The 13,606-nt window shown below is 38.7% G+C and overlaps 1 protein-coding gene across 12 annotated transcripts in view; it reads left to right on the top strand.

Annotated features, from left to right (window-relative positions):
• MSH2 (mutS homolog 2) overlaps positions 1-13,606 on the top strand; it is a 136,042-nt gene that overhangs the window by 62,651 nt on the left and 59,785 nt on the right. For 11 of the 12 annotated variants that reach the window (XM_055240848.2, XM_063618050.1, XM_055240846.2 and 8 more), the window contains 5 exons: positions 1,727-1,877; positions 5,039-5,136; positions 9,226-9,471; positions 10,561-10,765; positions 12,452-12,699. In XM_055240848.2, coding sequence (XP_055096823.2) covers positions 1,727-1,877; positions 5,039-5,136; positions 9,226-9,471; positions 10,561-10,765; positions 12,452-12,699 — 948 coding nt within the window. Of the gene's footprint in view, positions 1-1,726; positions 1,878-5,038; positions 5,137-9,225; positions 9,472-10,560; positions 10,766-12,451; positions 12,700-13,606 lie in introns of those variants that run through there. The other variant, XM_055240853.2, reaches the window with a different exon arrangement.

Raw genomic sequence — 13,606 nt, 5'->3', positions numbered from 1 at the left:
TTTGAGACTCATTTTAAATAAAGTTGTGATCCTCATGGCATCCTAGGTTTGCATATGTTAAATAAACAGTATTCTATAAATACCATTGTCTTTCATGTTTAGTGATGTTGCTGTTAACACTGCAGTGAAATGCATCTATAAGCAAACTACATTACATACTCATGAACATGGTCCTTTGTTCTGAAACTTCGATCACTGATTGTTTGCAGTCTTTCATTGTGGAACTACTCTTTCCCTTTGAATGTTTTGAGAGGTTCCTTTGTTCAGATCAGTCCGATTTTATTTCTGGATGGGTCTCTACTTTCCCTTTTCTCACTGGTCAAGCGAGGTCTGTCTTTGTTTGCTACTACTAACATTTGATGCCCACGCTTCAGCAAGTACATTTGTAGATTCTCTCTCTCTCTCTCTCTCTCTCTCTCTCTCTCTCTCTCTCTCTCTCTCTCAGTTTGTGGTCTAGAGATCACATTGGTTAATGAAATTATGAAGAGGGAACGTATTTATAAAAACTCAGAAATTCTTGATGCAGAAGGTCTAGCTGATGGTGAACCCAAAATATCCGAGACAGGTCTCAACCAATTTAGAAAGTTTATTTTGCCAAGGTTAAGGATGCATCCATGACATAGTCTCATGAGGTTCTGATGACATGTGCGCAAGGTGCTTAGGGTACAGCTTGCTTTTAAACATTTTAGGGAGACATGAGACATCAGTCAACATGTGTAAGATGTACATTGATTCTATCTGGAAAGGCAGGACAACTCGAAGCAAGGGGCTTTCAGGTAATAAGTAGATAAGAGACAAAAGGTTGCATTCTTTTGAGTCCTTGATCAGCCTTTCACTGAATAAACAACTTAGTCTGGCTCAGTGAATCTGCTTTTTTACATAAACAATAGGTCAGAGGAAGCAATCAGAAATGCATTTGTGTCAGGTGAGCAGAGGGATGACTTTCTGTCCCTCACCTGTGAAGATAAGCTATCAGTTTACATTGCTAGGGTGGAATTCAACAGAATTGTTTGAGAGTGAACATCTGGAGGCCCACAAGGAATTTCCTTGTGGGCAAACTGTGAGGGAAGTATGTAGTTTTTAAATCTTTGTCACTATCTTATTTAGAAATAAGATGGGAGGCAGGTTTATCTGACATAGTTACCAGCTTGACTTTTCCCTCAGCTTAGTGATTTTGGGGTTCCAAGATTTATTTTCCTTTCACATATCAATCAGGTCATTTGGTTTGTGAAGTTTCCTATGCTTAACAGAAAATATGTGCACTAGTTGTCCTAGAGTTTCATTGTCAGAGTCTCAAGTTTTTGTTTGGAAATTGTATTTGGTCACATTAATTATACTCTATATTAGTTCCAAAGAAATAACTTTGGTTAAGAAAAGAATTCTCATGCATAACTCCTCGAGGGTGGGGTTACAACTTAATCCATCCTCATGTGCTCACAGTAACTGGGGCAAATATGTTGCCCAGTGCTGGTGCTCTGCAGCCATGGATGGGTTTACCCAGAAAGCAGCTTTCAAATCAGAAACTAACATTCATAAGGGAGTTGAGGATTTTATAGATATCCATAATTCATGTAGTTTTCAAGTAGTATTTGAATCTTTTCTGGTTAGATAATAATTGTATGTTGTCATATAATAATATGTTTTTCACTATTTAAATAATTTTAGAGTTACATTGAAAAATGGCTGTAGGTATTTATGGAATACTTTTTCTTTTCTTCTTATCAAGGCTTGGACCCTGGCAAACAGATTAAACTGGATTCCAGTGCACAGTTTGGATATTACTTTCGTGTAACCTGTAAGGAAGAAAAAGTCCTTCGTAACAATAAAAACTTTAGTACTGTAGATATCCAGAAGAATGGTGTTAAATTTACCAACAGGTTTGCAAGTCGTTATTATATTTTTAACCCTTTATTAATTCCCTAAATGCTCTAACATGATGTGAATGTTCTATGATAAGGAAGTTTTACTAATGTAGTCATCAGGTAAGAGTCAAGCTTTCTTCCAAATAGCAGTCAGCTGTCCCAACACCATTTGTTAAATAATCCATCTGTTCCCCATTGACTGAAGTGGTACTTTGGGTCTATTTTAAAGACTCTGCTTTTACCCTGTCTCACCATTCTTTTGTCTACGCAAAATATATTTAATCTCTTATTCTATGTTACCATATCTATTAGAGCTAGTTCCCCCTCATATCTCTGCTTTAGTTATTTTCACGTTTCTTTTATATATATATATATATATATATATTTTTTTTTTTTTTTTTTTTTCCCCCTGAGTCAGAGTCTTGCTGTGTCACCCAGGCTGGAGTGCAGTGGTGCGCAGTCTTGACTCACTGCAGCCTCCACCTCCCAGATTCAAGCGATTCTCATGCTTCAGCTTCCTGAGTAGCTGGGATTAATAGGCATGCACCACCACGCCTGGTTCATTTTTTGTATTTTTAGTAGAGATGGGTTTTCACCATGTTGGACAGGCTGGTCTCGAACTGCTGGCCTCAAGTGATCCATCTGCCTCAGCTTCCCAAAGTGCTGAGATTACAGGTGTGAGCCACCGTGCCTGACCCACATGTTTATTTTTTCTAAGAAAACTTTACTATCATTTATCAAGTTAAAAAAATTATATTCTGGTATTTCAATTGGGTGTTTAAATTAGTTTAGGGAAATACGAGGCCATTCACTAGATTATAGCTTTTTTTTTTTAATCATGTTTCATGTTGAAACAAAAAAGTTTTTTCCTGCCAGTTTTCTGGCTATTTTCAGGAAGTCCCCGAAACAAATTATTGATAAGTAAAAAAAATAATTTAAAAAATTTTTAAATTATATTTAAAATCTTCTGTGACTTATGGTGGGGGGAGGCTGATTTTCTCCCACTGCTGATAATTACTCCTCTCTCGTTTCTCCTTTACATCACCTCTTTTTGTTCTTAATTTCATTCCCTCCTTGATGCCAGTGAATATTTTTTTCTTATTTTATTCTCATCTTCCTTGAGTATTTTTTATTTCAACCTCTTTTTTTTGGAGAAGGGTTTGGCTTTGTTGCTCAGGCTGGAGTGCAGTGGCACAATTTTGGCCCACTGCAACCTCCACCTCCTAGGCTCAAGCCATCCTCCCACCTCAGCCACCCAAGTAGCTGGGACTACAGGTGTGCCCCACTACTTTGTATTTTTAATAGACACAGGATTTCCCCATGTTGCTCAGGCTGGTCTTGAACTCCTGGGCTCAAGCAATCCACCTGCCTTGCCCTCCCAAAGTGCTGGGATTACAGGATTACAGATGCTGTGCCCAGCCCAACCTCTAATTTTAATTTTCTCTTCAAATTGCTCAATAAGATTTAGTTTCAAAACATTTTCCTGGCCAGGCATGGTGGCTTATGCCTCTAATTCCAACACTTTAGGAGGCCGAGGTGGGTGGATCACTTGAGGTCGAGAGTTCAAGACCAGCCTGGCCAGCGTGGTGAAACCCCATCTCTATTAAAAACTACAAAAATTAGCCGGGTATGGTGGTGCATGTCTGTAATCTTAGCTACTGTGGAGGCCGAGGCATGAGAATCGCTTGAGCCCAGGAAGCAGAGGTTGCAGTGAGTTGAGATCATACCACTGAACTCCAGCCTGGGCAACAGAGTCAGACTACATCTCAAAAAAACAAAACAAGCCAGGCGCGGTGGCTCACGCCTGTAATCCCAGCACTTTGGGAGGCTGAGGTGGGCGGATCACAAGGTCAGGAGATCGAGACCATCCTGGCTAACACGGTGAAACCCCGTCTCTACTAAAAATATAAAAAATTAGCCGGGCATAGTGGCGGGTGCCTGTAGTCCCAGCTACTCGGGAGGCTGAAGCAGGAGTATGGCGTGAAGCCGGGAGGCAGAGGTTGCAGTGAGCCGAGATTGCACCACTGCACTCTAGCCTGGGTGACAGAACAAGACTCCATCTCAAAAACAAAACAAAACAAAACAAATCCCATTTTTCTTATTTTGAAACTTTGGTATTGAAAGATATTTATGCTACAGTAATGGGGCATACTGTGTGTGTGTATATGTTTGTGTTTTTTGTTGTTGTTGTTGTTTTTTCTTTCTTTCTTTCTTTGTTTCTTTCTTTCTTTTTTTTTGAGACAGAATTTTGCTCCCGTTGCCCAGGCTGGAGTGCAGTGGCGCTATCTCGGCTTACCACAACCTCCAACTCCCGGGTTCAGGCGATTCTCCTGCCTCAGCCTCCCAAATAGCTGGGATTACAGGAATATGCCACCACACCTGACTGACTTTATATTTTTGGTAGAGACGGGTTTTCTCCATGTTGGTCAGGCTGGTCTCGAACTCCCGACCTCAGGTGATCCACCTGCCTCGGCCTCCCAAAATGCTGGGATTACAGGCACCCTGCCTGTGTTTGTGTTTTAAAAGGGGTAATAGCTTCAATCTTTCTTTTTTCTTTCTCTGAGACGGAGTTTTGGTCTTGTTGCCCAGGCTGGAATGCAATGGCATGTTCTCAGCTCACCGCAACCTCCATCTCCTGGGTTCAAGCGATTCTCCTGCCCCAGCCTCCTGAGTAGCTGGGCATACAGGCATGCGCCACTGTGCCTGGCTAATTTTTGTATTTTTAGTAGAGACAGGGTTTCTCCATGTTGGTCAGGCTGGTCTCGAACTCCTGACCTCAGGTGATCCACCAACCTCAGGTGATCCACCCACCTCAGCCTCCCAAAGTTCTGGGATTACAGGCGTGAGCCACCACGCCCAGCCGGTTTCAATCTTAAATAAGGATTCCATTTAAATATTTTGTAAAAGGACACAGATCACAGTTTTACTCAGGGGAATATAATTGTTATAGCAGGAATTGTGCCATTGCGCTATTCCAAACAGCATAAAAGAACATTAATAAATTGAATCCTAACTACATTTGTCCCTAAGGAGTGGTTCATTTTCCACTTGTATTTCCATTTTAATTATCATTGTTTGGATGTTTCATAGGATACTTTGGATATGTTTCATGTAGTACACATTGCTTCTAGTACACATTTTAATATTTTTAATAAAACTGTTATCTTGATTTGCAGCAAATTGACTTCTTTAAATGAAGAGTATACCAAAAATAAAACAGAATATGAAGAAGCCCAGGATGCCATTGTTAAAGAAATTGTCAATATTTCTTCAGGTGAACTTAATAGAACTAATAATATTCTGAATGTCTCCTGGCTTTTGGTAATAGAAAAAAAATTATGATATTTGAAGTGTGTTTTGTTGTTTTTGAAAGCCATTACATTCTGACTATTTAATACATTAGGTTTCCTATATAAAATAAGGCATGGTATGTTACGGTAGGACACATAACTGGAAATGACTCTTGTGCATAGTAACAAAAAATGGCGGAAAAGCACAACACTTAAACTATAGTTGTAACAAGGAAAGGAAACACTAGGGCCTACAACATACTAATGTCTTGGGTCATCTGTGGGCTCATGAGGCTCTAGGTTATGGAAGTAAATACCACTGAAAAGCAAATATTAATTACACATGAGGCAAGCCTTTTTGAGTTCTGTATATCATTTTGTAGATTTTGGGTTCATTCTAGTGGCACCATTTGAGATCGTTTTCATGTAATTAAAGGAACACAGCAACCTGGCACTGTGCTATTGCCCTTAGAATGGAATGAATATATGTTTAGCACAAGGTAGGTGGTGATGCGTTAAGTTGGAAGGCTTTGCCGATCATGGTGTGTATGTTGATTGTAACCTTTATTGTGCCTTTAAAAAATATACTCAAGAACTACCTTAACCAAGTAATTAAAGTTAAGATTACCAATCATGGGACAAATGATGTGTACTTCCTGGTGTGATATAGAAGGAAGGACACAGTATCACCTATATAGTATTCTTGACCAGAATATTTAACCTGATTTTAAACAAGAAGTAAAAATTCAAATAAATTTAGATTGTGGTGCATTCAAGGCCTGAACTGTAATAAATGTCCATGTCACGGCAGCAAAAAAGAAATCAACAGGTCTTAAAGAGACAGGGCAACCAAATGCAGTAGACAGTAGTTGATTAGATCCCAATTTAGAGGTTGGAGTTGGGGAATAGCTATAGAGGACACTATTGGGGTGAATTGAGAAAGTTTAATATGAGACAATATGGTGTTAGTGTCAGATTTCTTGTGTGAAATGGTCGTGTTATGATTAGGAGAATGTCCTTGTTCTCAGGATATATATGCTAAATTATTTAAGGATAAATATTTTTTAAAAGGTTATGGGCATGAGTAATTCTGTAAATTGTGTTGCTATTATGAATTGTCATAGTAAATTAACAGGAAACAAAACTCAAAAGGTTTTATTTTAATACACTTTATGTATTGAAATGAATGGAATTGATTTGTAAAGATTACATTTTTGCTTGTTGGTATCAGATAACTGTGACATAATAATCTTTTGCTGAATTATGTTTCTTAGGCTAGATTGCATTTTAAAGAACCTGTAAATACCATTTATTTGAACTGTGGATCTTCCTTAAAAAATAATATTTATTAAGCACCTAGCAGGGTAAAGTTTTTAGATTTTAACATTTAAATTGAAGATTTTATATTAGAAGTCAACCTGAATTTAAATGAAACATCTTCTTGGTCTGATGTTACATATTATGAGCTATTTTAATTTAAAACTGTAATGGCAGCCAGACATGGTGGTTCACACCTGTAATACCAGCACTTTGGGAGGCTGAGCTAGGAGGATTGCTTGAGCCCAGGAGTTTGAGACCAGCCTAAGCAACATAGGGGGACCCCAACTCTACAAAAAAATCCAAAAAAAATTAGCCGGCTGTGGTGGTACATGCCTGTAGTCCCAGCTACTCAGGAGGCTGAGGCAGGAGAATCACTTGAACCCAGGAGGTCGAGGCTTTGGTGAGCCATAATTATGCTACTGTACTTCAGCCTGGGTGACAGAGCAAGACTCCCATCTCAAAAAGTGTAATGGATCACTTTAATAATTTTCTATCATACAATTAAGTCATAAAAGGTCATGCTATTAAGAGCCAGTTATGTGACATGCCAAGTATAGACTCTTGATTAAGATGCTTTGGTTTGCTTTTGGTTTTTATTTATTTATTTATTTATTTTTCAGATGGGGTCTTACCATGTTGCCCAGGCTTTAGTGCAGTGGTGCGATCATGACTCACTGCAGCCTCAATCTCCTAGGTTCAAGTGATTCTCCCCACTAAGCCTCCCAGGTAGCTTGGGACTACAGGCATGTGCCACCACACCTGGTTAATTTTTTTAAATTCTCTTTTGTGGAGATGAAGTCTCGCTATGTTGCCCAGGCCAGACTCAAGCAATCTTCCTGCCTTGGCCTCCCAAAGTATTGGGATTACAGGCGTGAGCCACCCTGCCCAGCCTAGCTTTCTTTTTTTACTATAAACTTATTCTTGTCAGTATGCTAGCAATTTTACAAGTTTTAAAGTAGTTATAGCAAGTACTTCACTCATGTTTAATTCTTAAGGGCTTCTATTGCTTTATAATAGGGTAGTGTGAATTCTTTCTTTTTCTTTAGAAAGACGTATTAGGTAAAAGTAATAAATTTCAAAAGTGTACTGAGGCCAGGTGCAGTGGCTCACACCTATAATCCCAGCACTTTGGGGGGCCGAGGTGGGTGGATCACCTGAGGTCAGGAGTTCGAGACTGGCCTAACCAACATGGTGAAACCCTGTCTTTACTAAAATTACAAAAATTAGCTGGGTGTGGTGGCAGGTGCCTGTAATCCCAGCTACTCGGGAGGCTGAGGCAGGAGAATCGCTTGAACCCAGGAGGCGGAGGTTGCAGTGAGCCAAGATCACACCATTGCACTCCAGCCTGGGTGACAGAGCAAGACTCTGTCTCCAAAAAAAAAAAAAAAAAGTATACTGAAACAGAGGAAGATAATTATGTCTGCTTGGCCATTGTTAAGTTGATTTTTATTTTCAAAACATTTGATCACTGTTGTGGGGAACCAGGGAATAAAAAATGAGTTAAATTTCCAGTCCCTAGATTAAACTAATAATTTTTGGTTTTCCTAGAATTAAATGCTTTTATCTTGAATGTTCTGTGAAGCTTTTGACATGATTGATAGCTGTATGATCGTCTGAATGACATGTGGGTCATATACCAGCCCCTCCAACCTGTTAACATTTAGAATCTATTCAGAAAAATTTAAAGCATTGTTAATTTCCTTCATGTTTTTTGTCTGGCATGTGTCAGAGATTTTTTTAAGGTACCTATTAATAGCTTCTAGTGTTAATACTCTAGAACAGTAGAATCTTGAAAATGTTTTAAGTGACAATTAGAGACTTAAATTTATGCTGACATTCTCTGCATGTGATACTGATGAGGAAAGAAAGCCAAACTAACTGTCTTACGGTCAGTTTGTACAACATACCAGGCCTTGATGGTCACATTTCAACTTGCTACCTTTTTGCTTACATGTTTCTTATGATGATTTTGAGGTGTCATTCTGGTTTCTCAGATACTTAAAATATAGGAAAAGGTGTGTCTTAAAATTGAGAGAATGTTTGGGATATCGCTGCACCCTCTCTCTTAACTTAATATTATCAAAGTGTCACCCTGTTGGTTTTTTTAAAGCTCTACCACATTTCTTTATAAACAGCTGTGCAGTTTTATATTTTGCTGATAAGGGAAGGTACTCTATTTTTTGTGTGTGTGTGTGTTTTTGTTTGTTTGTTTTTGAGACAGAATTGCCCAGGCTGGAGTGCTGTGGCGCAATCTCCGCTTACTGCAACTTCCACCTTCTGGGTTCATGCAATTCTGGTGCCTCAGCCTCCCAAGTATCTGGGTTTACAGACGTGCACCACCATACCTGGCTAATTTTTGTATTTTTGGTAGAGATGGGGTTTCGCCGTGTTAGCCAGGCTGGTCTTGAATTCCTGGCCTCATGTGATCCCCCAGCCTCATGCGATCTGCCCGCCTCAGCCTCCTTAAGTGCTGGGATTATAGGCGTGAGCCACTCAACCCAGCCAGTACTCTGTTTTTGATAGCTATTCACGATGGGAAAGGATGTAGCAACACATTTTAACCCTATGTTGAGTTTTAGGTGGATTCCTTTCAAATTTTGTTAAGGCTAACTTTTGTTAATTTTTTTTAAAAAGTATAAATTAGGAAATGGGTTTTGAATTCCCAAATGGGGGGATTAAATGTATTTTTACAGCTTATATCTGTTTATTATTCAGTATTCCTGTGTACATTTTCTGTTTTTATTTTTATACAGGCTATGTAGAACCAATGCAGACACTCAATGATGTGTTAGCTCAGCTAGATGCTGTTGTCAGCTTTGCTCATGTGTCAAATGGAGCACCTGTTCCATATGTACGACCAGCCATTTTGGAGAAAGGGCAAGGAAGAATTATGTTAAAAGCATCCAGGCATGCTTGTGTTGAAGTTCAAGATGAAATCGCATTTATTCCTAATGACATATACTTTGAAAAAGATAAACAGATGTTCCACATCATTACTGGTAAAAAAACCTGGTTTTTGGGCTTTGTGGGGGTAACGTTTTTTTTTTTTTTTTTTTTTAATCTTGAAGTAGAAATATATTTAAAATTGATGGAGAAAATTCCCAGTTCTATATTAGAAAGGGAACATATTATTCTTACCAGTTAGTAATCTATTCACATTTGGATTAGAGGGAAGATTTAGAAGGTGAGATAAAAGCTTATGAGAGAATAATGTATTCATGTGAAACTTGTTCCATGGGTTCAGAGCATTTAGAAACAAACATCCCTTCACACTCAAAGCTGACCTTTGAGCCAGTCCTCCAATAGTGAGGTCTTTGAAGGTCAGACCAAATTGGCTGTGGGAGGACCTCAGGTTAGGGTAGGAATTATTTTAAGACATGGCACTCTATTCATGTGAAACTCGAAAAAACTAGCCTTGCATATAGGCTCATGTATCGTGTCTCAGCTGAGAAGTTTGCGAGATCTTAACTAGATTCTAGAAAACAAAAAAGAAAGTAGTTTTGGGGCAAATATATTTGGGAAACAGTTTATTGTATTTTCTTTCCCCAAATGGATTTTCAAGTTGTTCATATAATCTAACCCCCACAAATAAATTGCCTGCTTTTCAAAAGAGGATCATGTCTTCAGGTTTTTGTGTGGGGTTTAAATGATTCGAAAGATTTGACCATACTGATACATTCACTAGTAACCTCATTTACTAATGAGTAATGGTTTTGAGTTAATCAGTTAGGCCTGCACTACTTTTCTGGAAGTTAATAAATTATCCCACAGGCAGCCCTGTGAGCCGTGGGAAAGTGTGTATATGGTCTTTCTAGGCCACAGTCAAATTACAGGTATATTTTTCATGGCTTCTTTTGATGAAAGGTCCAGTATCAGTTTGTCTGAAGATATAATAGCATTGCTTTTGGGGGTAATATGGGCAGTAACTCTGTCCACGTCTTTGAGCAGCCTGTGGTTCTGCTTTTATATGCCATGTCAGTGTAAACCTATGTGATTAATCATCAGTATACAGTTTAGGACTAACAATCCATTTATTAGTAGCAGAAAGAAATTTAAAATCTTGCTTTCTGATATAATTTGTTTTGTAGGCCCCAATATGGGAGGTAAATCAACATATATTCGACAAACTGGGGTGATAGTACTCATGGCCCAAATTGGGTGTTTTGTGCCATGTGAGTCAGCAGAAGTGTCCATTGTGGACTGCATCTTGGCCCGGGTAGGGGCTGGTGACAGTCAATTGAAAGGAGTCTCCACGTTCATGGCTGAAATGTTGGAAACTGCTTCTATCCTCAGGTAAGTGCATCTCCTAGTCCCTTGAAGATAGAAATGTATGTCTCTGTCCTGTGAGAAGGAGAAGTATATTTGCAGATTCTCATGTAAAAACATCTGAGAATGTTTGTCTTAGTTTAATAGTTGTTTTCCTGTGGTCTTTATATACTTTGTATTGTCTTAAAAGAGTGATGATAGCTATGGAAAACTTTGATTTTTAAAATTGTCTCTTTAAGTGGACAATTTATAAGCTACTGGTACGAGTTCACCTTATAAATCTCCACTACCATGTTTTTGCTTGGACTGTTCACACTTCCTGGAATGGTCCTTCTTGCCCTTTATCCAACTTCTTTCTAATTTTTAAGTCCCTAATGATGGGAATTCTACTTCTGTAGTGATTTTTCTGGTCATGCGGCCCTAAGGTCATGGATGTTTTTCTCTGAATTCCTCTTTGAGATGCCTTAACTTAAACCACATTTTTATTTTAGACACTACTGAAATGTTTTGTCTTTATTTCACTTTTTAGGAGCTTCCTTGAAGGTAGGGACTATACCTTCTATTTTTTGGTATCTTTTCTTTCTTTTTTTAAAAGTTTTTTGGAGAGACAGGGTCTCACTCTGTTGCCCAGGCTGGTCTCGAACTCCTGGGCTCAGGTAATCTTCCTGCCTTGCCTTCCCAGAGTGCTGGGATTACAGGCATGAACCACCGTGATCCTCCTTGTTTCTTAGTATCTTCTAAAGAACATTGAATATAGTAGGTGCCTAGTAAATTATGTATTGATTTAACTTCTTTGAGGTTCTGTTGTTTGTGAAGAATGATAAAAGCAATACAAATGTTTGTATAGTAATTAAGCAACAAGTTAATATTCATGACTTAAAAGATTAAAGAAATAAGCAAAACATGTTAGCTGGCAACTCACAGAAAAAGAATTAAATTGCCAATGAGCACGCGAGCACATGAAAAATTAGCAAAAGTTTCACCCCTTTACATGTATTTGGTTAAAATTGAGAAAAGAATGGTAATAGATGGTATTGGTAGGACTGTGGCAGGCACACAATTTACATGACTACCAAAAGTGTATGCAAGTATCCATGTCACCACACCCTGGTCTCATCTTCATTCAGTTTTATTTATTTTTTTAAATCTCGGCCTATTTAATTGGCATGAAATGAATGATAGCTGCCTTATTTGTAATTCCTTTGATTACTACTAGTGTGCTTGATAATGTAAAACAATATTTATTCAAAATCTGTTTTTCCTTTCATCCATTGTTCATGTTCATGCCCTTTTTTTCCCTATTCTCTTTCCTCCCCTCCTCCCTCCCTCCCTTCCTTTCTCCCTTCCTTCCTTCCCTCCTTCCCACACAAAGGTGTGTGCTACCATACCTGGCTAGTTTTTTAATTCTTTTTTTTTTTTTTTTTTAAGAGGCAAGGTCTCACTATGTTGCTCAGGCTGGTCTGGGCTCAAGTGATGCTCCCACCTCGGCCTTCCAAAGTGCTGGGATTACAGACATGAGCCACCATGCCTGGCCCTTGCCCATTTTTCTATTGAAGTTTTAGTGCTTTTTATTGACTTTGTTTATATATTAAGATAATTAATCTATTATGTTTGTGTCATATCCTTCCCAATGTATTGTCTTAATTTTGTTTTTGTATGTGTATGTTACCACATTTTATGTGGTGGGAAATTTCATGTAATTATGTGCTTCAGGTCTGCAACCAAAGATTCATTAATAATCATAGATGAATTGGGAAGAGGAACTTCTACCTACGATGGATTTGGGTTAGCATGGGCTATATCAGAATACATTGCAACAAAGATTGGTGCTTTCTGCATGTTTGCAACCCATTTTCATGAACTTACTGCCTTGGCCAATCAGATACCAACTGTTAATAATCTACATGTCACAGCACTCACCACTGAAGAGACCTTAACTATGCTTTATCAGGTGAAGAAAGGTATGTACTATTGGAGTACTCTAAATTCAGAACTTGGTAATGGGAAACTTACCACCCTTGAAATCATCAGTAATTGCCTTATTCTAAGTTAATATAAATTATTGATGTTTTTATAGAACCCATTTACCCCTTAATTCACAGTCTAGGGGCAGGAACATGTATATCATATTTCTGTATCTCATAGTAGGACCACTCATTCTAAAGCTTTCACAGAAAGAATTATCTGTACTCTTTTTGAGACAGAATCTCGTTCTGTTGCCCAGGCTAGAGTGTGATCTCGGCTCACTGCAACCATCGCCTCCCGGGTTCAAGCAATTCTGCCTCAGCTTCCCGAGTAGCTGGGATTACAGGCGCCTGCCACCACGCCTGGCTAATTTTTATGTTTTTAGTAGAGATGGAGTTTCACCATGCTGGCCAGGCTGGTCTCGAACTCCCGACCTCAGGCCATCCACCCGTCTCGGCCTCCCAAAGTGCTGGGATTACAGGTGTGAGCCACCACGCCCAGCCAGAATTATCTGTACTCTTGAGCATCACCACGGAGGCAATTGCCGCTACTTCCCATGTCAGTATGTTTTCTTGTTGAATTAGGATAACAAACAATATGCTTTCAAGTTCCAAAGTTCTAGCTGTTATTGTTTAACAAAATCTTCATTATAATTAGCTTATTTTACGTTTAAGAGTGTGTTATAGAAACAGGTTCATTTAAAGCTGGGGGTTCCAGAAATCTTGAAATAGTAGTTACCACATGCAGAGTGACTTATCTATTGTTATGACATCCTTTCAGGAAAGTTTGTCATTCGTGGGCTTGGGATCTAGTCAGATCCCTGTATTGATGAGATTGACATACTATAAGGCTTTCAAAGGTTTTAAAAATCATACTAGAAGGATTGATTTCACTAGTCACCAG

This window comes from Symphalangus syndactylus, chromosome 14 (genome assembly GCF_028878055.3).
Source record: "Symphalangus syndactylus isolate Jambi chromosome 14, NHGRI_mSymSyn1-v2.1_pri, whole genome shotgun sequence".
Taxonomy (NCBI): domain Eukaryota; kingdom Metazoa; phylum Chordata; class Mammalia; order Primates; family Hylobatidae; genus Symphalangus; species Symphalangus syndactylus.
This window is presented reverse-complemented; position numbering and strand designations above follow the sequence as displayed.